The sequence below is a fragment of the Phycodurus eques genome, chromosome 1 (genome assembly GCF_024500275.1).
Source record: "Phycodurus eques isolate BA_2022a chromosome 1, UOR_Pequ_1.1, whole genome shotgun sequence".
Classification (NCBI taxonomy): domain Eukaryota; kingdom Metazoa; phylum Chordata; class Actinopteri; order Syngnathiformes; family Syngnathidae; genus Phycodurus; species Phycodurus eques.
In genome coordinates this window covers 4,134,364-4,158,865 of record NC_084525.1, presented here as the reverse complement: position 1 = coordinate 4,158,865, position 24,502 = coordinate 4,134,364, and the positions used below count along the sequence as shown (strand labels likewise).

The following is a 24,502-nucleotide window of genomic DNA, read 5'->3' as shown; positions in this document are numbered from 1 at the left end:
ACTGATAGATGTCAATTACGTTGTACTTTATTTCTCAGTTCGAATTTCTTTGTGTCGTGGCATTTTGTTGCAGCATTTTGAGATTTGTTTTGCCGACTTCCTTTTGTCAGACAGGTTCTATTGAAGTGATTTCTTGATTGGACAGGCCTGGAGGTAATCAGGCCTGGGTGTGGGCGATGAAAATGAATTCAGCTTTCCCAAAAATGTGGTTAGCTACAGTTTAACAAGGGGGGCAATTACTTTTTCACACAGGACCAGGTGGCTTGGAATATTATTTTTTTGTGATAAATAAAATCAGACTTATGGTGCTACCCCAACGACTGGATAAGATGGATGGATGGATATAAAATCAACATTTAAAAACTGCAAACAATTTGTTGTTTGATGATCTTAAACATTAAAGTGGGTAAAGTATGTCAAAAAAAGACTAATTGGAGAAGGGGGCAAATACTTTTTCGTGGCGCTGTAGGTGGGACATGAGTGGGAATGTTCTGATTCTGATTCTGATTCTGATGTGGCTGGTGATTGATTCGCGACCTGTGTGGGTTATTGCAACTCTCGGCCCAAGTCAGATGGGATAGGCTGCTGGGGGGAGATTTTCCACGGATTTGTTCATATTTTATTTCACTACTGTATGTAAGTTCCAAAATCAGAACTTTCCTCTCCCTTAATTTACCCGCACAGGCTTTGAGTTGTCATGGCAACAGCGTGGCCAGGAGGAGTGTGCTGCTGAGCGTGTGGATCATTTGTATTCTCTGTGTGTGCGCATGTGTATGTTTGTGTGTGCCGGAGGATGGAGTGTGTGTGTGTGTGTGTGTGTGTGTGACGGGTAACCACGCCTTTCAGTTACACCCCCAGCCTCCATCAATGCTGCAGCTCCAACGCTGAACTCTTCCAAGAGGGCGGGAACAGAGTCTCCGCAGAGGGATGCTCAGATGCTCTGCAGCCTCCCGCTGTACCAAGCAGTTTGGAAATACCCTGCTTCTAAGCACGTACACACGCGCACGCACACACACACGCGTACGTTGCAATCGACTCCCCCCCCCCCAAGCTTTCAGCATTGGTGCAACATCTCTCTCCTTCCTCCCTCGCTCTGTCTCTCCATCGACTCGAACAACCTCTGCAGCTCTGACTCATTCAGTTCTCCTTTTTTTACCCCCTTTCCCAAACAAGTGGGAGCAGAGGAACCGGCAGCATGTCTTCCACCGTGCCCCCCGGGGCAGCCAAAAGCAAGCCCCTCTCCCCCTTCAGGAAGCGCGGAAGCCTGCAGTACACAGCCAGTACGGGTGAGTGGCAGGGAACGCTTGGAATATTAGTGGTGGTTATTGAGTACTTAGGATTTTGTGTAGTAGCTATAACCACTTTTAAATGGGTGCATAACCTGTTGACTGGCTGCGCAGCAAGTCAACAAGACTGCAGCTCTTGTCTGATTGATTTGACTGTGTCGAACTTGTTGGCACCACACGCATACATCTGTTTCTACGACATGACTACGACAGTCGTTATAAAGGCCGGCTCCTTCGTGTGGTTTTACTTCATGTATTTCCTTTTTTTTTTTTATATACCTGCACTACGTTACTTGTACACTTCTATGATATATAGTAAGCGCTGATGATGTTGCCATGCTGCAAGGCAATGGCATGTGTCGTGCAGAGAGACGTGTACAGGACTTGATCCCCCCCGTGAATGAGAGGATTAGTTTCCTGTGTGATGTATGCACACACTGACGCAAACTGCAATGTGGCACGGTCGTCTCGTGTCAAACGCAGAAATGCTTCTGATTGTGTTTAATGTGCCCTGCTGCTGATCCGCATCATGCCCCCTCCCTCCTGCCTACTTGCTTCACGTATTTATTCATATTAAATCATAAATGACTTGTATCAGAATGCGGGCTGAGTCTGTCTGGGTTGTGTCAATTAGTTTGGCGAAAGAGTCAAATGTTTGCGTTTGACGCAGTACAGTTGTGCACCACGGCAACCGCAATAATGAACATATTGTGAAACGACACTTTCAATCAAAACTGAACGTGATAACCATTGTAAAGGCGGAATATTTGATACAGCTCACGTTTTGGATATTGTTACATTGTGCTGATGGAATTCTCCCCACCCCTGTTGCGCACCACTGTCAGTGATTCTTGTATGTCGATGATGATACTCCTGCCCACGAGACTAAGAATCAGTGGAATCCAATACAACTGTGTATCAGCAGAGGCCATAGCAGTGTCTAATTAAAGGTCATAGCTACACTGAGTGTAAACTCACATAATTGTGTCAGTTACACAGGCTTTTTTCCCCTCCTGTGCGGCGAGCTGAGGCGTAGTGATGTCCACATTTAGCACGTAATTGCCAGGCTTTGTGCAGGGCGAGCAGCCGAGGTGGGCGAATCAATACTCTTGCTGTGAAAAACGTACTTGTGAGACGTAAACGGTGCCCACTCAACAGTTTGTCCGTTCTGTACGTGCTGGGCGCCGCTTCTTCAACTGTTTCAATCAGTTCAATGCCATCAAAAATGCCAATTAAAAGTATTTTGTAGGTATAACGCATTTAGTTTATACAGTATACTACAGTGCAAACCTCTCGGGATCTCCCAAAGCTTGAAGAAGGCCTCAGAAAGGCACGTGACTCCCGAAATGTTGTTTGCCGCGTGAAACGGTGGCTCGATTGCTACGAAAAAGGTGACGCGCGCGTCGAGGTGCGCCGCTCACTTATGGGCGAACTTTCCCAATCAAAGACGGTACCACAAATATTCTCGCTTAATGGAGGTGAATTTCATCCAGGTTACGTTTCAATTAAAATTTCAATCAACAATACAAGACCATAAGTGACTTTTGAAATATATTTGATATATTAGCAGTACCGCTCCTACTAGTAGGCAATTGCCGCTAGAGGTGAGGCCGATGACGGGTCTTTGAATCCTTTGCGCTCCGGCCTCACACCCCACGTCTTCATCCCGTGCCCACGCATCTGTTGCCAGAACACGTCCTGGAATATATGACAAGCAGAATCATGAATAATAGATCCCTCCTCTGACACAACCAGCGTGAGTAATATGTCATTGTAGCGATCAATGATTAACTGGGCGTCGGGTCTCCCACCCATCATCGCTTGGCCGACACGCCCTCGTGCGACAACCTTCAATCTATCAGCACCGCCGTCTTTCCGCTTGCTGTTGTTTGGCCTCTGTGTGCCCAGTCGCTCCTGTCAACCAACATATGTTCTTTTAAAGGCCCCGCGGACTCGGGCACTGTTGGCGCAGCCGTCCATTTGTCTTATCGGCGCTCACATCTGGTGTTTGTGTGCGTGTGTGATACCAGACCTCTGGCTGCTGGCAACACGTCTTGTCACCCTGTAGAGAGAGAGAGAGAGAGACAAGGTTTGGTTCACAAAAGGTACACTTGCATGACCATCTCTAAAAATCCATTTAGTCAGCGATAAATATTCACCTGACATCGAGTTCAAATGACTCATGTAGTTGTTAGAACTTCATACATTATTACTAATTAGTATTTATAATGATAATTGTTCAATTAAATTGGTGGAATAGTTACAATATGGATGTGATGATGGATCGCTATACCCGAAGTACTTTAAATAAGTCGAACGCCATATAACTTTTAATTGTATAATTTGGACAGGGATGACGAGTGAATTTGATCCTCTACTTCAAGTTTTTCTGTCATGATAATGTTTCAACTTTTATTGGTGCACACATGTAAAATCGATGCTTTTTCCATGAGTTTGCTTGCCGAGATTGTGTGAGGTGCCACATCCGACCACCAAGGGGAGCCCTGTGATTGAAAGGTGGTGTTGTGTTTGGCCTCTTTTATACAGTAAAACTCATTCTTTCATGGTTTCATGTGTCAGCTCCGGAAGCAGCCCATAGTCAAATGAACTTTGAGCTTCAAAGAATGAGTCAAATTTCTTTTGAGGACTGTACATTTTAAAGAATAACTGAGTTAGGTCCATGTTATTTTTCATGGGATTCAAATTCAACTATAAGGCACTAGAGAATAGCACAATCATTAAACAAAGCATAGCAATAAAGAAAATAAGGAGATGCTTCCTGTTCAGTCATCAGTCATACTTACCCCCAAAATTTCCAGTACAGTATTCCACCAATTCCGCCGGGGTATGGAAACTCATAATCACAACTGGATATGTAGCTTAAACATCGATAACTTTAGCCATAGCACAGCAAAAAAACAAATTAAAATAAAAAATTTAGTTATGTTAGGGCTAAAACAGTTGAGATTTCACAGTTAGGTTCAATTAAAGCAGAGCGGAATCATGCTGTTGGAGCCTCTTTTGAGGAGGAAAATTAAGTAGACAAATTGGAATGAATTTATGTCAATAAATTGCCATCATTGAATGCAAAAAAATCTGACACAATAAGCAATGGTTTGCAATTTAAATAGGCGGATACTGGACGTTAACAAAATCCTATTTAAAATGTTCATTTTGCATCAGGTTACTACACACACGCACGGATTAGTGACAAATTAAATAGTCACAATATTCTTAATATTGTACATCTTGTACATTTCAGTTATTTAAATTTATTTACAAGTGATTTATTAATAACATTTAAGTTATTTTCTAGATTTTACATGGATTTTTGTCAGCACTGTATCGCATACAGGTGCATCTCAGTAAATAAGAATATCATGAAAAATGTTTTTCGGTAGGTCAATTCAAAACGTAAAACTCAAATATTGTACAGATCCACTACATGCGCTGCACTATTTAATCATTTTTTTTCTTAGAATTTGAATGATTATAGCTGCCAGCTAAGAAGAAGAAAACAATTCACCATCTCATTAAATTTGAATATTACAGAAGAAACCCAAAAATGTATTTCAATGTCTTGAAAAAATACTCGCAAGAACATTTCAGAGCAGAACCCCTCAAATTGACTTGGCCAATGGTCAAAAGAAATAAAGTAAACTGTTGGTGTGTAACATGTCTGTGTGGTCCTGATCCTCCTTTGCAGTGTTCTGATGTGGGCAGTGTTTCATTTTAGTATTAGAATTTGAAGAAAATACTCTGCAGGCTCCAAATGGACCTCGTGCCAGACTTTGGACACCGCTGCCCTAGATGTTCACATTTTAGCAACCATTGTTATTAGTCAGAACAGATCACGACTGCCAACAAATGATTGCTTAATAGCAGATGGTATTTTGTGTCCATCTCAATGTGCAGGCCAGAGAATGTGTGCTCCTTCAATCAGAATGGGGCCAAGGTGCTGGCCCTTTCATTTCACCACGTGAGAGGAGGGTGGGGGGGCTTATTTGTTGGACGGTCTTCATCGTCTCAGAGAGGGGGGAAAAAAACTAAACAGGACTATGTAGCACAGGTTGATTCATAAACAGACTACAGAAACATGCAGAGGACAGGAGTGGGGAGGAGGGCGTGCTGTGAGGCTGGACAGCGGACTTTATACCGAAAAGCCACCCACCGTCCCCCCTTTCTGAGCGCTCCCGTGGTACGTTCCAGTGAGACGTCAGAGGCGTTTAAATGAGGAAGATCAGCGCCAAAGGCAGCCAGTGCAGCCACAGCTGACCTGAGCTAGGAGAGGGCATGTGAGGGGGCCTTCATGGATCTGCTGGACCACCTCTTTGTACGTATGACGGGGACAGAGCAAGAGGGAAGAATGCAGATGAATGTGTCTCTTTTGTGTTTTGGCCCTTTTAGTGGTTCACCCCCACCCCTCCTCCCCCCTCTGTTGTGTAAAAGTCATCTTCAAAAGGACAGAGGATGGCATCCTGGATCTTTGGTCATTTTGCAGGCATCCATCTCGCCGTTCTTCTTTCCCCCATGTTTCTCCCCTTTTTCCAGGTGCCGTCTAAGTGCTGGTAAATGTTCTTTGAGGAGACAGGGTATGCTGCGCTAAAGACTGTAGCCTTATCCTGAGCAAAAGCAAAAGTCCTGTTTCTCCTATTCCACACTCGGTTACGCTCTGCTCTTACCTGTCCCCTGACAGCAGTGCAGTCTCTCCCACACTGTGTGTGCATGTGGATTGAATGAGTCCCCCTCGCTCACCGCACTCCCCCCAAAAATACCACCCCCAAATTTTGACACAATGGTCAAAATGGTTGTTTTCTGAAGTTTTTTTTTAATTATGATTATTGTGCACAAGACTTGGCTGCATTTAAAGAGAAGTATGACGGAAGTTTTCCACAAGAACCCACCACGCCGATGAACACATCGCATGGCTGCAGCCTGAGAAATGCTGCAGGAGGAAGACTTATAAAAGCAAATAATAGTATGCTACTCACTGCCTCGTTGGTTGTCACGCTGCATTGTGTGTTTGTAGGTTGATGTGTTGTTGTTGTTTTTTTTTTTAGTTCGAGAATATTTTTATGTGGTCACCCGGGGCAGGTAATATACTGTAAGATTCCGATTGTCAGTGTGCTTGCTTGCTGTACGTGCCTCCTCCACACTCGTCACACAAAAGCGATGATTACGAGTGTACACATTTGAGTCACAGGGATCCCGTGTGGACTGAATACTAAGCCTGCGCAGTCAATATGTGCAAGTGCATTGTAAAGTGCTTGGTGGCATTTTAGTTTCAGAAACAAGACGATGCTCTCATAAGATTGAACACATAGCACTGACCAAATTGAGTGAGTATAAGGAGATGTCTTGATAGTTGTGTTTGAGGAGTAATTTTGGAGTACAGTATGTGTTTGTCCGGCATTTAGGACTGAGCCCCATCAATTGTGCCGAGCAACAAGTAGCAGTTTTTTGCATGACGTGACCAGGAAGAAAAATACGATGCAGTCTAATGATGAAACTTTTGGCAAAGTTCCACACCGTATGCTTACAGGTACGCCCCCAACTTCTTGTTTACCGTTTCTTTCCTGCAGACGTTCTACCACATGCATCGCTATAAATTTGAACAGTGATTCTCAAAGTGTAGTACTCCAGCTCCCTCTAGTGGGATGTGACAGTGTCGCCGAATTCAATGTTAAAACCGTAAAGGCCTTTTCACACTGCACTTGTTTAGTGCGAAGGGCCCTCGCGTCAAAGCGCAACGTTGACGGCAACGGGCGTGCGGCCGTCCCATATTTGGAAGTGCTAACGTAGCAGCTAACAAGAAAGTAAACAGAGAGGTTTTTCCCGCAGAAGTAGACTGCACCTCGGCAAGATGTCGCTGTCTTTTTCACAAAAGCATTTTTCATTTTAAGGAGGAGGAAGAGGAGACGAGCTGCAGAAAAAAAAAATAGGATATGGGTTTATCCCATTGTAATGGCTCGTCGGCACCTCGGAGAATTTAGGCTTGTTCGTGAGCTACAATTTTACCAAGACCGCTCTGAGATATATTTCAGGCTAAGCAGAGAGTTCGGGACAAAGAGAAACCGCATGTATATGCATTTGAGCGTCCTTCATTTTCCCCTTGCCGTTTACAATACAAATCCTCCAAAAATAGCACTCAGAAATCACTCCGCCAGCCTTTCTCCCACTGAAGGAGCTTTTTTTTTTTTTTAACGCTTTTTCAATGCTCCAGAAAAGAACATTTTTCTATTCGACGACGCAGCGCTGAGCGTCAGATGCCCTCCGCGTTGACGCTGGGCATCCCGTCGAAGCGCGCTGATGCCCCCTCAGCACACACACAATGAATGGGAAAGTCGAGGGCGTCAAGTGCAATGTGAAAAGGCCTTAATGTTACAGTGGTTTAAATATTTTTTTAATCCAGTGCAGTACATTTTTTTTAAATACAGTTCAGTTGTATTTAACCTTTAAGTACAATAGAGTTGCATTTAATCTTTAAGAACATTTTTTTAACATTTATTAGGTACCATTAACTTTTATGTGAAATGTATTTTAATTCAATCATTATTTAAGTACTGTTTATTTTCCTATATTTAAGCATAATGTTAATATTCAAACCGTGTATACTGTTACACTGGCTTACAATATAATTTTTTTTTGGGGGGGGGGGGAAACTATGCCTTGTCTGGGCCTACTACACTACTGTACTTTAATGTTGGCGAGCCAAGTACTTTTTAAGGTGGTAATTGGTGTAAAACGTTTGGCCAAATATTTCAAACTTGGTTTCAAAATATTGTAAAAAAACAAACAAAACAAAAACACTTGAAGTCTCCCAAACGCATGTGGGTAAATGTGTTATGCGCCGACGAAACCAATTGGTTAAACTTGTTAGCCATAATTCCAAAAGTTATGTTTGAAGAATTATGGTGGTAGGATCATGCTTTGGGTCTGTTTGTCTTCAGCACAAAGCGGAGCCTTACCCAGGGTGGAAGGCATTACGAACATTTCCAAATCGCAGTCAATGTTCGTACAAAACCTTCTGGCTTCTGCTAGAACAACAATAACAAAACAAATCAGGAAAAGTCTTTTTGTTGACTCCCATTTACCTTAAATTTGAATGTGATTGCTTAATTCGGAACACAGCCACATCCCAGTTTTGAGGGTGTGCACACACGATTGCAGTTATTTTTACCTTATTTTACTTTTTTTTCGTTTTTCTTTTTCAATTTAGTCATACAAGTTATCCTTCACAATAATGGTGGGAAAAGTTCTCCGCTGATAGATCGTGATCTCTTCTTTTAACATCCCAAAAACCTGTCAATTGAACAGGTGTGTGTCGACATTTTGTGTCCACTGTATTTAATCGAATTTATTGAGATGCGCCTGTACATGGCATTGCATGTACTGTATATAATCCGCTGTCTGTTGGACTGTCCGTTGCTGTTCCTGAAATATTCATGCAACATACTTAACAAGATGATACTATTTGACCTGATTTCTCGGCTCACGAGTGATGAGGGGGAAATTCTTTGTCAATTCTTTTAAGACACCTGACCATGCCTCAAGGTTGTTTGCAGTTTTGTTTCACCCCCTACTGCTTTTGCCCTGCTCATTCAGATCAATTATTGCCCACGTTGACTAGATTACATGATATCATCAAGTACATCATGACTTGTATGATAGGAGTGCTCGCCTCTCCGGCGGTGAGGGGATGAGATGTTATGCAACCATAGATGCATCTGACCCAAATATAGAAGCCATTAGGGGATTAGCTGCGGGTCGGTTTGGCTCCGCTTCACTGCGGCCTAGCTTAGATGTCTTTGCCGCTGGTCGCATGCTGCCCTCGACAACGGTGTCCTGTGTTATCAGGGAGAATTGATATGGCTCAACGTGACAGGCGGCAGGGTTAACATCTTGGCACTCCATTGCTTTACATAGCGCACGAGCATCTGCGGCTTTGTGGCATAGAGGGAGGCATCACAGTGAGCACTTTGTTGACTCGTTGACGGGTTTATATGAAATGGGATGACCTTTTATTTACAGTAGGACTTGGACTTGCAGTCCAAATCCCCATTCGCTATTTGCATTGACAGTAACACAGGACGAGCGAATCACAATCGAATCGTTACTCCTTGCACTATTCGGAAAGAAAGACGTCATTGTCCAAATGAAAAATCCAATTTGATTATTTGAAAACTATCTAGTTTACCTGATTACGTCCTAGTCGGAGTTTTTTTTGTTTTGTTTTTTTGGGGTCGCATAGTTTGTCACAACACCAGAAAAGATGCATTTTGGCTGGCGCGTCTTAGCAACTCCTTTTCCCTCCAGAAAAAGCTGTTGCCATAGTGCTTCTTTTTAGTCTATAATGGCTTACTTTAACCAGGATCCCTTGAAGCATCGTGGCCATGGTCCGTTTTGTGCTGGTCCCAGTGCTGTAAAATGCATAAACCAACACTGGCTGGCTGAGAACACCTGCTTCTACTAAGCCAGCTTGTTAGCTTAGCTGCTAGTTAGCAGTAGCATACTAGCTCTCATCAGTCATCTGCCATGACGTGTCGAATGAATCCTGCATAACGTTATCCAAATCATCTGCCACAGTCGCAGTCTGCCATTAACATCCAGAATCAGAATCAGAATCCTCTGTATTTGCCAAGTATGTCCAAAACACACAAGGAATTTGTCTCCAGTAGTTGGAGCCGCTCTAGTACAAGAGTTTACAGAACACTTTGGGGACATAAAGACATTGACAAAAAACTATTGTGCAAAAAGATGCAGAGTCCTCTAGCACTTAGAGCACTTCGAATGACTAATATTGCAATAGTCCGGTGCAATGACCATTGTGCAAAGGGCGGCGAGACTTCAAGGAGTGTATGCGGTTTAAAGTGACGAGTAGTGCGATCATCTGGGACAATGTTGGTTGTGCAAATGTTACAGATACTCCTCAATCAATCAATACTCCTCCACGGAGTCCATCGGATGCCTCGTTTCTCAGAGATTATCGTCTCAAGGGGGACGGCTCTGTGATCCATGTGCTCGGCTACAGTAGCTAGTGTACAGCTAAGTCAAAATGGCGGCGGTCGTAAACACCAGAAGTAAATTCTCAACTTCTCCCCATTTACTTCGCAGCTCTGGTCAGAATAAAGTATGAAATCTGTTTCTCTTGATTCAAATTAGGATTTGTGATTAGTTTTTTTTTTTTCAATCAACTCACAAGTCAAATCAAATCACCACAGATTCGTTCGTAGCTCTAATTTACAGTGTTCCGCTGCGTATTTGTGATTCGGAGGGGCCTACTGATGGCGAATGAAAATACCCCCTGGCACAGGGATCTATTCAAACAGCTGAGCCTACTTACTTGTCCTTTAGTTAGTTTGCCTCACTTTGCTTGTACTGGAGTGTTAAATAGCAAAGACGCTAATAATGATACTAGTTGTGTTTTCCAGCAAAGCTCGTTCTACATGTTGAGTAGGATGTGTTAAGAAGAGGGTGCTCAGCAGAAGGTGCTACACGACACGCTTTGCTTTAGACTTTGTCTTAGCTTTTCTTTTTTTTTCTTCACTCAGGCTTTTTACCAAGTGTTTGCATACCTCGCACTGGGCTTTTTGTCAGAGAGAACGCTATCGAGTCTGGCATTCAAAACAGCATAGTGGGTCTGACTCACATGAAAGGATTGAGCCCTATGAACGAAGTCTGTCTAGAGGCAAGAGTCCGTCCGAACGTGTGACTTGACCATACGAAAGAATTAAGGCAGTTGGGGGTCAATCATAAAACACATGCTACAGAGACTGACGAAAAGATTGACAGACTCATTCAATTCGTACTAAGATGGAACATTTACTTCCTTCCCCAGTCGACCTCCGTGGTTCCCGTCACCTCCTCACTCCTCAGCATTCCTTGCCCGGGATCCCCGTTGCCTTGAAACAGTCCATAGACCTGCGTACATCCATGGATGGCAAATACAAGGAAATTGCTGAGGTGGGTTCTCTGTGGTATTGTTCGCTTTTGAATGAAGTTGTAGTATATTTGTACCTATGCATTTGTGTCTGTGAAGGAATTGTTCTCACGCAGCCTGGCAGAAAGCGAGATGCGCAGTGCTCCTTATGAATTCCCAGAGGACAGCCCCATTGAACAGCTCGAGGAGCGACGCCATCGCCTGGAGCGTCAGATCAGCCAGGATGTCAAGTGAGTGGCAGGGGGGGGGGGGGGGGACACATTAAAGCTGCATGCCCTACTTTCATGGGAAAAGCCCACCTGCATGAGATGGCACTTAGGTGGTGTAAGACATTTGGGAAGCACTAGCACTAAATGGTAGAAAGTACAATTAATTTGTGTCCACCTGTCGCCATTCATATAATAGCTTTGTGTTCAACTAGACAGGCACAGATTTGACACGAAGTTAATTTGTGAGTGAATTTAGATGAGCTCATCAATATTTCAGTACATCCCTGCTGTCCAAACTTGGTGAATATTATAGTTTTTGGAAAATCGATACTACGGGTCGATCCTCACACGGGTCTGTTATTTTTACAAATTATTGACCAATATAAAGTGTTGAAAAGGACTTGATTTACACTAGTCTGCAAGAGTGCCCAATTTATATTTGAATGCCTCTTTCGATTTTATATATCTATAATCTTTCATATGGCTGTTTTCATTCACGGGGAATGCACAATTGAAAGTAGAAAAAAAAATTACACCTGGGAGCGACATCACATCAGGTGGAAAGAATTAGAGAAATGATGCAATTTTCCCATACATGCTGTGTCGTCGGCCTGGGCTGACTCGTCACCTACTGCATATTGATTTATGTACCTACGCCGTCTGCATTTTTTATTTCCTTTTTAATGATGCGGGTGTGTAAACGTGACTGAAAATTGTAACACTGTATACTGTGAAGCAGTAGCAGAGCTGGCTTGAATGGTCAACACAAGCTGACATTAACGCCTGGTCTGACAGGCTGCTATCATAATCCATGAAGTTGGCTAACATCTCATTGTCTTCTGCATGGTCAGATCACGTCGTCGTCGTCGTGGTCGTGGTGTGTCCGGTGTCACTTTTCGGCCGAGCTGGCCCGGATATTTGCTTGATGTGTCCTGGCCTTTAGAAGGAGCTGGCCGTTCAGGTGGCATTTTAGGGTGTTGGAAAAAAGGAAATTGGTGCGTTTTTTTTTTTTAGGGGATAGTTTTAGAGTTTGCGAATGGTGATTCAGAGATTTGTGGAGGTTTAAAAGCTGTAACAAAAATATAATGAGATCATTACAAAAGGCTTCTAGTAAAATAATTAGAATAGCTCAACAAACTACAGCCACTATAGTAAAGCTTTCTGACAGTGTCAGAAGAAGTGAGGTTTATCTTTACCAGTGTATCTAAGTGTCTGTATGTACTGCATGCTTCATCTTGTGTGACCAGTGTAAGCTCAGCATCTCTGTCCACAGATTTGAACCAGACATCTTGCTGCGAGCCAAACAGGAGTTTATGAAAACAGACAGCGCCACAGATCTCGAGTGAGAGCCTGGCAATTATTTGCTCAATGACCTCATGTGTGTGCCTGAGTAGAAAAAACCCCAGATATTTTCTGTCAGATACATGAAGCAGCAGAGTCAAGCGCCAGACCTGCTGGATAGAGAGCTGCTCCCAGAAAGAGAATACCAGCGAGTCACCATTTCTGGAGAAGAGAAATGTGGGGTAAGTCCAACAATTCTTTTGTGGTGTGTATTTCCACATATACGGCGCATCCTCTTTAACACATTCACTGCCATTGACGGCTTTAGAAGTCAAATATCCATGTTAACTGGGAAGGCTGGCAGTGAAAGAGTTAATGCTTAGCTTCTTCCCCATCATCTCTTGTTGTGTTGCCCACTATCCAGGTTCCATTCACAGACCTGCTGGATGCTGCAAAGTGTGTGGTGAAAGCCCTGTTCATAAGACAGAAGTATATGGGCCTGTCATTGCAGTGCTTCTGCAGGACCACCGCTCGATACCTGCAGGAGCTAAGCGAGAGACCCCTCGACCTAACTATGTACGAAGATGAATTCCAAGAGGCGATGAAGGCCACTGTCACCGCAGGTACCCTGTCATTACCGTATATACAGGTGTACTGTGCCTTCCGAATTTCTCAAGTCACGGGTTGTCGATTGGTTCTTTTTTTTTTGTTTTGCTTTGCGTTGCGTTGCAAGCCAAAAGCTTCAGATATGCAGCTGCTCAAGTAAAATGAAAACAAAATGGAGCAATTAAGATGGAACCTCTGAACTTCTGTTTGGCAAAGTACTAGCATCCACGTGGAATTGTCAGTTCCGTTCCGAGCACACTGTGATTAATAGTTGTTGCACAGAAAAGCGAGGCATTTTTGGAACATAACCCCGACAAAGAAATGCGGCCCTCCCACTTTCTTTGGCCCTGTGGCAGCTTTTTTAGCAGACGTACTCAATAAACAAGCACAACATTATTTAATTGTGACAGCTAAATTAGCCACCATGAGGCCAAAGAAAGTGCAATGAAACTGTTTCCAAACTGCCGCGGTTTTATTTTGAAGGCCTGATTTTTTTTGATAGAACGCGCTGTGCCGATTTTGCCCTAACTTGCTCGAATGTTGTCTATTCAACCTTTTTACACAATATGACAGAACGTTCGGAGTGCCAGCCATTTGATAAAGAAGGCGAGAAGCAGGATATAATTAAAAAAAAAAAGATCTCATAGCGAAGTACAAAAATGCCCTCCCCTCCTTGTCGTTTTCCAAATGCAATAAAGTCTTCAACAAAGGAATGTGATGTTAAATGTCAATTTATCAATTTCATTAGTCATTTATATTTTGTTCAGACTATTTATTTCTGCAAAACTATAGTTATTCTCTATCAAACATAATTTTTGTTCATATTTTTGGGTGTCTATAACGGATTAATTTGATTTCCATTTGTTCAAATGGTAAATATTGCTTTGGTTTTCGTACAATTTGGTCTGAGTCGTAAAAAACAATGTTCCGTGGCATTTAAGTAATCCTATGAGCTGTGGATTTCCGCGCAAATTTGTATAAATGGACAATCCCACGCTAGTAAAAACATACCAGGGGTAAACTGAAGTCACGGTTTAAACTAATTATTGCTCATAGTCACAGCCTTATTCCTGATTAGTCTCTACATAGTCATAAAGGACAGTAAGGCAGCATTCTGAACATTACTCCAACATTCACGCCTAACCACCATCCATCTGTTACACGCCCCTGAGCAGGCTGCCCAATGTGCAGGCGCTTTTCTTACGCTGAGAGATGAGTCGCATGTTTGTTCCCACCTTGCTCAAAGCTGCCACTCGCTGTGACATTTTGTCCTCCCCTCAGATGCCACAGTGCACCCGCCGGTTTCTGGAACACACCCCTACAAGAACAAAGACCCGACCAGCATGCCTCCCGACATGGGCTACGGCTGCAAGATGGTGAATGGCGTCATGCACGTGTACACATCAACAGAGACCATGGACAAGTGAGTTATATACACTTCACACTAAACGTATTGGAACAGTGGGGCCCGTTCCTTTATTTTTACTGTAAACGTTTGGCTTGGACATCAAAAGATGAATAAGAAATAAGAGATCAGTATTTGTGCTTTCATTTCCAGGCACAGTGGTACCTTGAAGTTTAATTCATACCCCTGACCAACCTTGTGACTCAATTTACTCGTATGCTGTGGGACGAAAATGTATGTGAATCCTTTGGAATGTCTTTGCGTAAATCATAAAATGTTGTTTGATCTTCATCTAAATCACGAGGACAAACAGAGTCTGCTTGAACTAATGCAACACAAACAATTACAGTATATGCTTTTATATTTTTATTGAGATACTGGGGCCTGACCTCGAGAGAGTTATTCACACCTTACATCCCAGAAATCTTGCTGAACTGCAACTTTTGTAAAGAGGAGTGGTCCAAAATTCATCCTGATCACAACTACAGGAAATGTTTGGTTGAGGTTATTGCTGCCAAAGGAGGCTCAACCAATTATTAAATCCAAGGGTTTGCTTACTTTTTCCACCCTGTTCTGTGAATGTTTACGAGGGGTGATTGAAAAGCTTGTGGGCTATGGTACAAAAACATTTTATCTCACATTGAAACATTTATTTGGTTTTTTTAAAATGAAGTCCCCTTGTAAGTTTACACACTTATTCCAAACATTGTGGAGTTTACAAATCCCCTCGTCATAGAGCCTCGAGTCTTTTTTAAACACCATTTCCAGTTTATTGATATAAAAAATACACTGTAGATTCAAATGTGTTTTTATTCCAATGAAATTTGCATGCATTCTCACTTTGAAATTCTTCTATTCCACTCCTATGTTTGCATGTTGCTTGCAGGAGCACAGAGCTGGACCTACCATATCCGGACTTGCAGGAATACATCGCTGACATGAACGTCATGATGGCCCTCATCATCAATGGACCAGTGTACATTAGCTTCCCTTTTGAAAACGCATCATTTGCCACACTTGCAATCTTTATATCAACCTTTCATTTAATACTGTAACACCCATGCATCGGTCCATTTCGTAAATGGCTTCTCATGTTGTTGGTGTGAAGAAGAAGCTGCAGCCTATCCCAGGCTGTCTTCAGGCAAAAGGCAGACTACACACTGGCCTGGTCGCCGGTCGATCACGGGGCCCAGTTTAAACCATCTAATAATAAATTAGAAATGCATGACGGCTAATGACAATTGTGTAGGTATTATGTTAATGGGCCATAAAAGGCATTCAACAAACTATCAGGTTCCAATAGTTCAGCTGTTTTTTGTTTTTTTTAAACTACTATTTAATATGTAAGAAAAAAATATAGATTTCTAATCAAAATTAAAGCGAGGCACACGATTTTGGTCCATGTTGATATCTCAAGTACTGCTACACATAATTTGAAAATACTGTGCTGTACATACTGCTATTAAAACAGAAGAAAATCACTGAGCTTCCCCTGGTGGAATACAAAATGATGACAAGTGGTCCCATTCTTTGGCTGCAGAAAATCCTTCTGCTACCGTCGCCTGCAATATCTAAGCTCCAAGTTCCAGATGCACATCCTCTTGAATGAGATGAAAGAGTTGGCGGCACAGAAGAAAGTCCCGCATCGAGACTTCTACAACATCCGGAAGGTCTTGTCAGCGTCTAAATTTGCCAAATCCATATTTTTCGTCCCAGGGTGTGTGTAGCGGTATATCGGCTTCCTTTTTTTTTTTGCGTCTGCAGGTGGACACTCATATCCACGCCTCCTCCTGCATGAACCAAAAGCACCTTCTGCGCTTCATCAAAAGAGCCATGAAGAAGTATCCTCGGGAGATCGTGCATGTGGAGAGAGGCAAGGGTCAGACGCTCATGGAGGTGTTTGACTGTATGAACCTGACAGCCTTTGACCTCAGTGTGGACACCTTGGACATGCACGCGGTAAATTAGAAGCCTGATTACCAGAATGCTGAACTGGCTGCTATAGAGTCAGTTGAGGAGTGAGTTTTCGGTGTGCTTGTCTGGGCTCCTCCCACAGTTCAAAAACATGTATTGAACAGTGAATTGCCCATAGATGTGAATGTTTGTGTGAATGGTTCCCTGACCCTGCACAGAACAAGTGCTATTGTGGATGAATGGATGGCTGGATGGATGGACTCGTTTGTAACAGTTTTTTCCTCCTATTGCAGGATCGCAACACTTTCCATCGATTTGACAAGTTCAATGCCAAATACAATCCCATCGGTGAATCCATCTTGAGAGAGATCTTCATCAAAACGGACAATCACGTCGAGGGGAAATACTTCGGTCACATTATTAAGGTGCACTCACAAGATAGCTTTTTAATGCTGCACCTTCAAATGTAGCCATTAGTACAAAGTAATGCGGGCATTCTCAGCTAGTCATTCAGTCATAGTAGTTTTTTATGAAAGTCAAACCAGGCTAATTTAATTTCAAAACAATAGCCTTCAAAAAAACATTTGTCACATTTTTATCATAAATACACAAATTTGGATGTCGAAAGTGCATTACGGAGATCAATATTGACTGAGGAATAAAATTCAAATGTAATCGATAATTACAATTCACCTATATTTTGATATACGGAGCAAAAGCTTCATATATAAAGGCCAATAGTATACAGTTATGTATGAAGACTGCACCAAAGAGAGAGGGGCAAAAAAATATGCTGAGAATTCCTTGCGAACGTATGGTTTCACTGTCACTCAGGAGGTGATGGCTGACCTGGAGGAGAGCAAGTACCAGAATGTGGAGCTGCGGTTGTCCGTATACGGGCGCTCCAGAGACGAGTGGGACAAGCTGGCCAAGTGGGCCGTCAAACACCAGGTCTACTCGGACAACGTGCGCTGGCTCGTGCAAGTGCCACGACTTTTGTAAGTCAAGCACTATTACAGAGGTTTTATTCAAATCGCCGTCAAACAAGCTAACAAAATCAGATAACGCTCGGATTTGCTGCCCGCAGCATTTTATTTATTTTTTATTTGTATTATTGGTCTGTGGCACACACACGCACACCCTGTTGGAGGGTTTACGCTTTCTCATATTAGAGTAATCTCACTCATTTGTTCACATATCAAATACTATCCCTTAATTGCTTAAAGTGTAAATCACAAAGTCAGGTCATAGAGACTTGATCATTTTCTGATGGTCAGCAACAACAGCAATCAATGATGCTTGCAATACATAAGGACTAAATAATTTAACAATTTTTGCATGCCAAATCATTTGCATAACAAATGCATGGTCTGCTTGGTCCCATATTTTGGCATTTTCCCACTGTGCCCACCAGTAGTCGTGCTGCTGGGTCCTTCCTCCGCTGAAAAGATCTGTCAGCTTTGCACATTTTGGTTCACGTCTGGTGTGGGGGGAGGGGGGCGGAGACGACCCGTTTAGGGCTTGTCTGCTGCTCAACAACAATTGTTGGTCGCACCGCGCACGGCACAACAGCAAGAGTCTGACGGAGTCACGAATCATAAACACACTAATTTAAACCGCGGCCCGGACACTCGACTTGCTCGTGCACGACTTTGTTGGCATAAAGCTACACTACAAGTTGTCTTGTATTTGTTGACTAATAGTCTGTAGTTATGTTTTGTTAAAAGATGGCTGTATGTATTGGCAATTATGTGGGAATTATCCTATTCAAATTTAGTTTTTTTAAGAAAGACGCTTGAACCAGGTCAGCCTGGAACAGACCCGCCGTTCGGAAGTTGCCACCCCGCCACTGATGATACGTGAGACCCCCCGCCAACACGGGCTTCAACAGCTCATTGACGTCTGTTTGGATGCTGTGATCGATAGCCTTGGAAAGCATGCTGGTACATGTATGTACAGTGTGGGGGCATGACTCCTGCACAATAACGACAGGAAAGGAAAACAGAACTCATTCTGCAAGTCCTCTAAAAATGACTGAAGAAATCAAATTTAGTGTCAGGAGTAGTGGTGAAACTATACAGTAAACAAGTAACCTGTTTAAAATATAAAAAATTCTACACATTTGAAGAGAGAGAAATGCAATTCCAAGATTTAAGCATTAATACTGATGGCCCTATTTTTATGAACGGTGTAAATCTAACGAGGCGGGCGGTGCAATTATGCGCCAGAAGCATGTTAGACCTGTGTTGGTAATTTCGTAGCCCGGCGGATCCGAGGCTGGGCGGGCTGAGCCACTGTGGGAGTCTTTACAGCCGACTTCATTCGCCGCCAATCAAACCGGCTCCTCTCATTCCCTTAAAGAAATGAAATAAAATTTAAAAAAGAACAGGTAATCATCTTACCAGAACTATTTGTTTTCCTCCAAGTGATGTCTACCACACCAAGAAGCAGCTGTCCAACTTCCAGGAGATGCTGGAGAACATTTTCCTGCCTCTGTTTGAAGTCACAATCCACCCAGGGAGCCATCCTGAGCTGCACCTCTTCCTTCAGCACGTATGATGTTCATGTCAAATCATTCCATTCAATGCGCACTTAAAAAACGGACCGTTTTATTTTGATCTGTCCCTCTTTGCAGGTTGTGGGTTTTGACAGTGTAGATGATGAGTCCAAACCAGAGCAACATATCTTCAACCTTGACAGCCCGTTGCCGGCCAACTGGACAGAGGAGGACAATCCGCCCTACTCCTACTACCTCTACTATATGTATGCAAACATGAGCGTTCTGAATCACCTGCGCAGGTATGTGGGGCCCCTGTGGCTGGTTAAAAATGTTGAAAATGGATTCATACCCACGCCCCTCGATTCACTTTGGTGTGCAAAGAAGATTGTTGGAACTGGGAAACGACAAAGTCAGACTAGTTGGCATTTGTTTATTGATATCATTGTAAAATAGCTATACTATAGACATATTGTGTATATTCTTTGATGTGAATCTCTTAATATTTGTTGCATTTATTGAACAAAAAAATAATCGTAAAAGTAAGTAAAATGTACAATTTTACACTTAACTTTTTTAGTTTTTTACTAGTCAACTTGGTGATCGACATTTTCTACACATAACATTTTTTTAAAATAAACTATTTTACATTTTTACATTATTTTGATTGTATTTTTGTCATCTACAAATAACCTGGCCTGCCTGTCTGTTTAAAAAAAAAAAAAAAAAAAAGGTAAAAGTTTTTTACGCCCCTTTAACAGCTGTTATTTTCCATGGAAGGCCTGTAAAAAATATTAGCCTTTTAGTATACATTGCAAAAATGTTTTAGGCAGTTCAGTGCAAATCTATTCAATTCACTCAATTCTACACATTTTAAAATGCCTCATATTAGTTGGTCGGTTGGTTAGGTTATATTTCCTGGTCAACTCCGCTGTTGCTTAATACACTAAAATAACAAATTCAAATTTTAAAAAAGACATGTTGACAGGCATTCACACATCAACACCTATGGGCAACGAATCTAACATGCATGATTATGGAACTGTGTTGCCTATAGTTTAGATCAGTGGCGTTTAAGTATGGAAAAAAACGATGTCACTCACCTGCTGACAGGAATAGAACAGTAGAACACACAAAAACAATGAAAAATAACAAACCTTGTCTGCTCTGCATTGCAGTCGCCAATGGATGAGCCATACAGTCACAGTGCAGTTCAACATGAGGCAGAGAGTGATGGTCTCCTTCTTGCTGATGTTTTTTTTTTTTCTTTTTTCTTTTGTTTTTCCAATCCAGGCAGCGAGGCTTCCACAGTCTCGTACTACGTCCTCATTGTGGCGAGGCAGGCCCCATCCATCACCTGGTGTCTGGTTTCATGCTGTCGGAGAACATCTCTCACGGGCTGCTGCTCCGAAAGGTGGGACTCCCAATAGCACAAACACCCAGAGGCGACAACTGCTATTACATTTGCTCAGCACAAGTGACCATCTTGATCAAGTACAGTCAATCCAAATTGAAAAAGTGCAGTTGCGGTGTATCATTAACAGATGTTTAATCTGTCCACAGGCTCCTGTGCTTCAGTATCTGTACTATTTGGCTCAGATTGGCATCGCCATGTCTCCGCTCAGCAATAACAGTCTGTTTCTCAGCTACCATCGTAACCCTCTGCCTGAGTACCTTTCCAGAGGCCTCATGGTCTCTCTGTCCACAGACGATCCCCTGCAGTTTCACTTTACCAAGGTCAGCACACACAGACCGCCAGGAATAACGCCGGGGAAATTGCGTTATGTTCAATACAGTAAGTCTGGTTATCTTGGCTGTTCGGGAGGAACAAAGAGGACCATTATTGAACAAGCGCATCCAAGTGGTTAGCACGTCTGCCTCACAGTTGAAGGGTACAGAGTTTGAATCTCACTTCCGGCCTTCCTGTCCCATACGGACCCACACTGTAGCCCAAAAAAAGTAAGGTTGCGATTCAAGACATACCGCTTCTATTTTAAGCGGCGCAGCATTACAGGCTTTACGGTAGTGAGGAACCGTACCGACCAATCGCATGCGAGTTCAGTCAGCCACGTCAGCCAATCAAATCAGCACCTCAAACGGTAATACTGCGCAGCCCAGACACAAGAGGAGAAGTGTAACACGGAAGTTGAGTTAAAGTCGGAGAAACACCATTATGTAACAAAACAAAGGATTTGAACGAACAGAACCTCTAAAACGGCTCAGTTGTTAAGATGTGTTAAATTAAAATGTCAAATTGTTTGAGACTTCACTGTGGTGTCAATTAAGTTCCCAAACGCAAACGTTTTAATTTTTCTGAAGTTAAGCACTTTACTTGAACATGGGTAACTTTCTCCTTTAATTTACCCGCTCTTATTTTGAAATGCAGAGCCCTACTTTTATTAAGTCAATGAGAGAACACACAATTGTCCTCATATGTTTGATTACCCAGGCAGAATTTGTAAGATGTGTACAATTCTTTAAAGAAAACATGAAGGGCCAGGCGGAACACATTTAATTTTAGTTTTAATTGGATTCAAATTAAACTGTCAGACATTTCAGAAAGCTCAATCATTAAACAATGCATAAACATAAAGAAAATAACGATGGTCCTTGTTGAGTCATCAGTCACATTTATAAAAACAATATTTCACAAATTCTGCCAGGGTATGTAAACTTATGAGCACAGCTGTACATATCAGCAGTGATACGTATTTGTTTAGTTTTGTGTTACGTAGGACGGAACCGAATAAGTAGGCTCTTTATTGGTGCACGCTTCCTTTTGTAGGAGCCCCTGATGGAGGAGTACAGCATCGCTGCTCAAGTGTGGAAGCTGAGCTCTTGTGACATGTGTGAGCTGGCCAGAAACAGCGTGCTGATGAGCGGATTCTCTCATAAGGTATCCGTGATGACTCATTAACACAAGACGCCGTGCTTTTTCGCTATATTAGTTTCCCAACCTTTATTGAGCCATGACACATATTTCACTTGAGAAAAATCTCACTGCACACCACCAAACAAAAATGGCACAAAAGGGTGATTGAAAAGTAACTCCCTATTTTTCAGTACTTGTAATGTATTTATTTATCAAAAAATGGAGAAAAAATATTACAACATATGAATAAATTATAAGTATTTTAAAATAAGAGTTAGGATATGCAATCACCCTGTATATATGCTGAAATAATGACGATCTCGTGTCGATTTACTCGCAAAGTTACTGGCGCAGTGTGAAATGTTTGGTTGAATAAAGTTTTGTATGAATGGCAGCAGGTGGACGCACAGGTTAACTCAGTGATTCTCAACAGGTGGGTTGCGGACAGCTAGTAAAAAAATAACGTATTCATATTTAGATTTTTTTTTTTTTTTTTTCCTGTACAGAATACAGGCGTACTAAGTAAGTTGCCACATGACTAGCAATATGTTTTGGGCGGTATGTCAAACTAATTTGAAACAGTGTTTAAAAATATAACATATTGTACATGCGTTTTCAATGGCTAATTCCAAACACAAAAATGCTTTATTGTTCTTAACCTCTAAAAAAGTGGGTTGCCACTTTGCAACAGTAGGAAAATGTGGGTCCCAAGTTAACGACAGTTGTTAATTGTACCTTCTGTCATCTAGTGGAAGCGTATATAATTGTTCTCCCTGCCACTATATGCCACTGAAATAGACAAAGATACATTATTTGTAGTGAATGAATAAACCTTTTCGGACTAAGTGAAATTGGATGATGACTAATGTGCCGCGGAATACGGGTTAGGAATCGTTGTGCAATACGGTTTAAGCTTATCGCTGTTCCGGGTCAGGTGAAGAGCTACTGGCTGGGGCCGGACTACGTGCAAGAAGGTCAGGAGAGCAACGACATCAGGCGCACTAACGTTCCGGACATCCGAGTGGCATACCGCTACGAGACCATGTGCGAGGAGCTCAATTTAATAACGCAGGCCATTCGCACGGACGAGCTGGACACCATTGAGGAGGAAGAGAGTCTGTGCATGGTTGCTACACAAGGAAAGCAATAAACGATCAACATAGTTTCCATGCATCACAACTTTGTACACATTTGTGTCAAAATAGTTCAACCACTGTGGCAAATTGAGAAAGGGCCTATAATCTGTGGTTGTTTATTTCCGTGAGTTGTTCTCATTGTTAGGTCTCTAAATCTTCTTTTTAAAAAAAAAAAAAAAATATTTTGTGTTTATGGCCATAACTTGTTAGCAGCAACATTCAAGTGGTTGAGATCGACTTCACATCTCATTAGTGTTTGTTTGGTTATTATAGTCTTCTCAGTGACTGCTTGAAGGCAATGTCATTGCTCGTCTCCAGCAACAATGCAAGCGATCTAAGAATCCATCTATGTACGTTCACTTGTGCTGCTCGTGTGATTATGCGTGATACATCGCTGCAGTCGCGCCCCTTGCACGAGGTCAACCGTTGCCAAAGCCATCAGTTCATTAATCATTTGGGGAAATGTAAGAAAACCTGAGAAACCTTTGTAATTTCATTTATTGTGTTTGTGTTATCTTAAGAAGTACAAGTCGCAATGGGAATGTTTGACTTGTCTCAGATGATCCTGCGCTGCACGTTGTTTTGTGAAATACATGTTAATGTTGTCTGTGTTAATGTAAAAAAAATAATAATAAATGTTCACTTTAAAGTGTTTGGCCCTCATTTTTTTTTAATACTAATTAATTCTGTATATTAATTCCAACGCACGTCTGCACCGAAACTTCAGATCAAGGTAATCTGTGAGAATAAAAAGAATTAGTGTGACATTGCATTGGGATTTAGTAAAACATGCAAGTAGCTGGAACAAAGCGCATTTAAATGGCTTGTACAAGGTCAGCTCATTATAATCAGCGGGGACTCAGAGGTTCAACAAAAGACTTCAACATTAAGATTGTATATGTATTTTGCCGTGTCACTCAGGATCAGCACCTTTCGCACGATCGCGCTCGTTCACAAGGGCTGCCATTTTGACAGGGAAAGAAAAGCTTCAGGTGAAATGACACAACCTGACAGCACATCGACAACAGATTTACCTCCATAGCGCAACAATGATGTGCTCCCCTCACATTTCAACAAATCCTAGTTGTGGGTGACGTGTTAAATGTCATATCTGCCTTAAACATAATTCCCAAAATTAATGTTTTAATTTGTATTTAATTTTCTTAACCTTACTATTTATTAGAGGGGGGGTCCTTGGTTTACAATGGTGACAACGTAACCCGAATACGTACAGTATGTGCGCAAGTCTTCACACACTGTTGTCGTACCACTAACCTACGCTAGTACAGTGGTTCACAAGCTTTTTACACAAAGTACCACTTAAAAATAAAAAATATTAATTTCTCCAAGACCAGC

The 24,502-nt window shown here is 42.2% G+C and overlaps 1 protein-coding gene across 4 annotated transcripts; it reads left to right on the top strand.

Annotated features, from left to right (window-relative positions):
* The first annotated feature begins 878 nt into the window (after positions 1-878).
* ampd2b (adenosine monophosphate deaminase 2b) lies at positions 879-23,783 on the top strand. Of its 4 annotated transcripts, none has more exons than XM_061673128.1 (19): positions 879-1,020; positions 1,174-1,286; positions 11,125-11,249; positions 11,326-11,456; positions 12,709-12,777; positions 12,856-12,958; positions 13,141-13,339; positions 14,604-14,745; positions 15,614-15,703; positions 16,268-16,397; positions 16,492-16,686; positions 16,935-17,066; positions 17,476-17,639; positions 19,068-19,194; positions 19,277-19,440; positions 20,432-20,552; positions 20,702-20,875; positions 21,924-22,034; positions 22,945-23,783. In XM_061673128.1, exons 2-19 carry the CDS (start codon positions 1,196-1,198, stop codon positions 23,158-23,160), a joined length of 2,484 nt encoding a protein of 827 aa, XP_061529112.1. In that variant the 5' UTR covers positions 879-1,020; positions 1,174-1,195; the 3' UTR covers positions 23,161-23,783. The 4 variants fall into 4 exon arrangements, with proteins under 4 accessions (XP_061529112.1, XP_061529139.1, XP_061529121.1 ...); XM_061673137.1 differs by lacking the exons at positions 879-1,020; positions 1,174-1,286 and adding exons at positions 5,556-5,619; positions 6,704-6,828; XM_061673145.1 differs by lacking the exons at positions 879-1,020; positions 1,174-1,286 and adding exons at positions 6,374-6,625; positions 6,704-6,828.
* Positions 23,784-24,502: the final 719 nt, after the last annotated feature.

Bases quoted from the DNA above. Each gene is read 5' to 3' on its own strand.
- ampd2b (XM_061673128.1), top strand. From the start codon at position 1,196: ATGTCTTCCACCGTGCCCCCCGGGGCAGCCAAAAGCAAGCCCCTCTCC. The intron at 11,457-12,708 runs GTGAGTGGCAGG...CTCTGTCCACAG, and splicing joins CAGATCAGCCAGGATGTCAA to ATTTGAACCAGACATCTTGC. The intron at 14,746-15,613 runs GTGAGTTATATA...TGTTGCTTGCAG, and splicing joins TCAACAGAGACCATGGACAA to GAGCACAGAGCTGGACCTAC.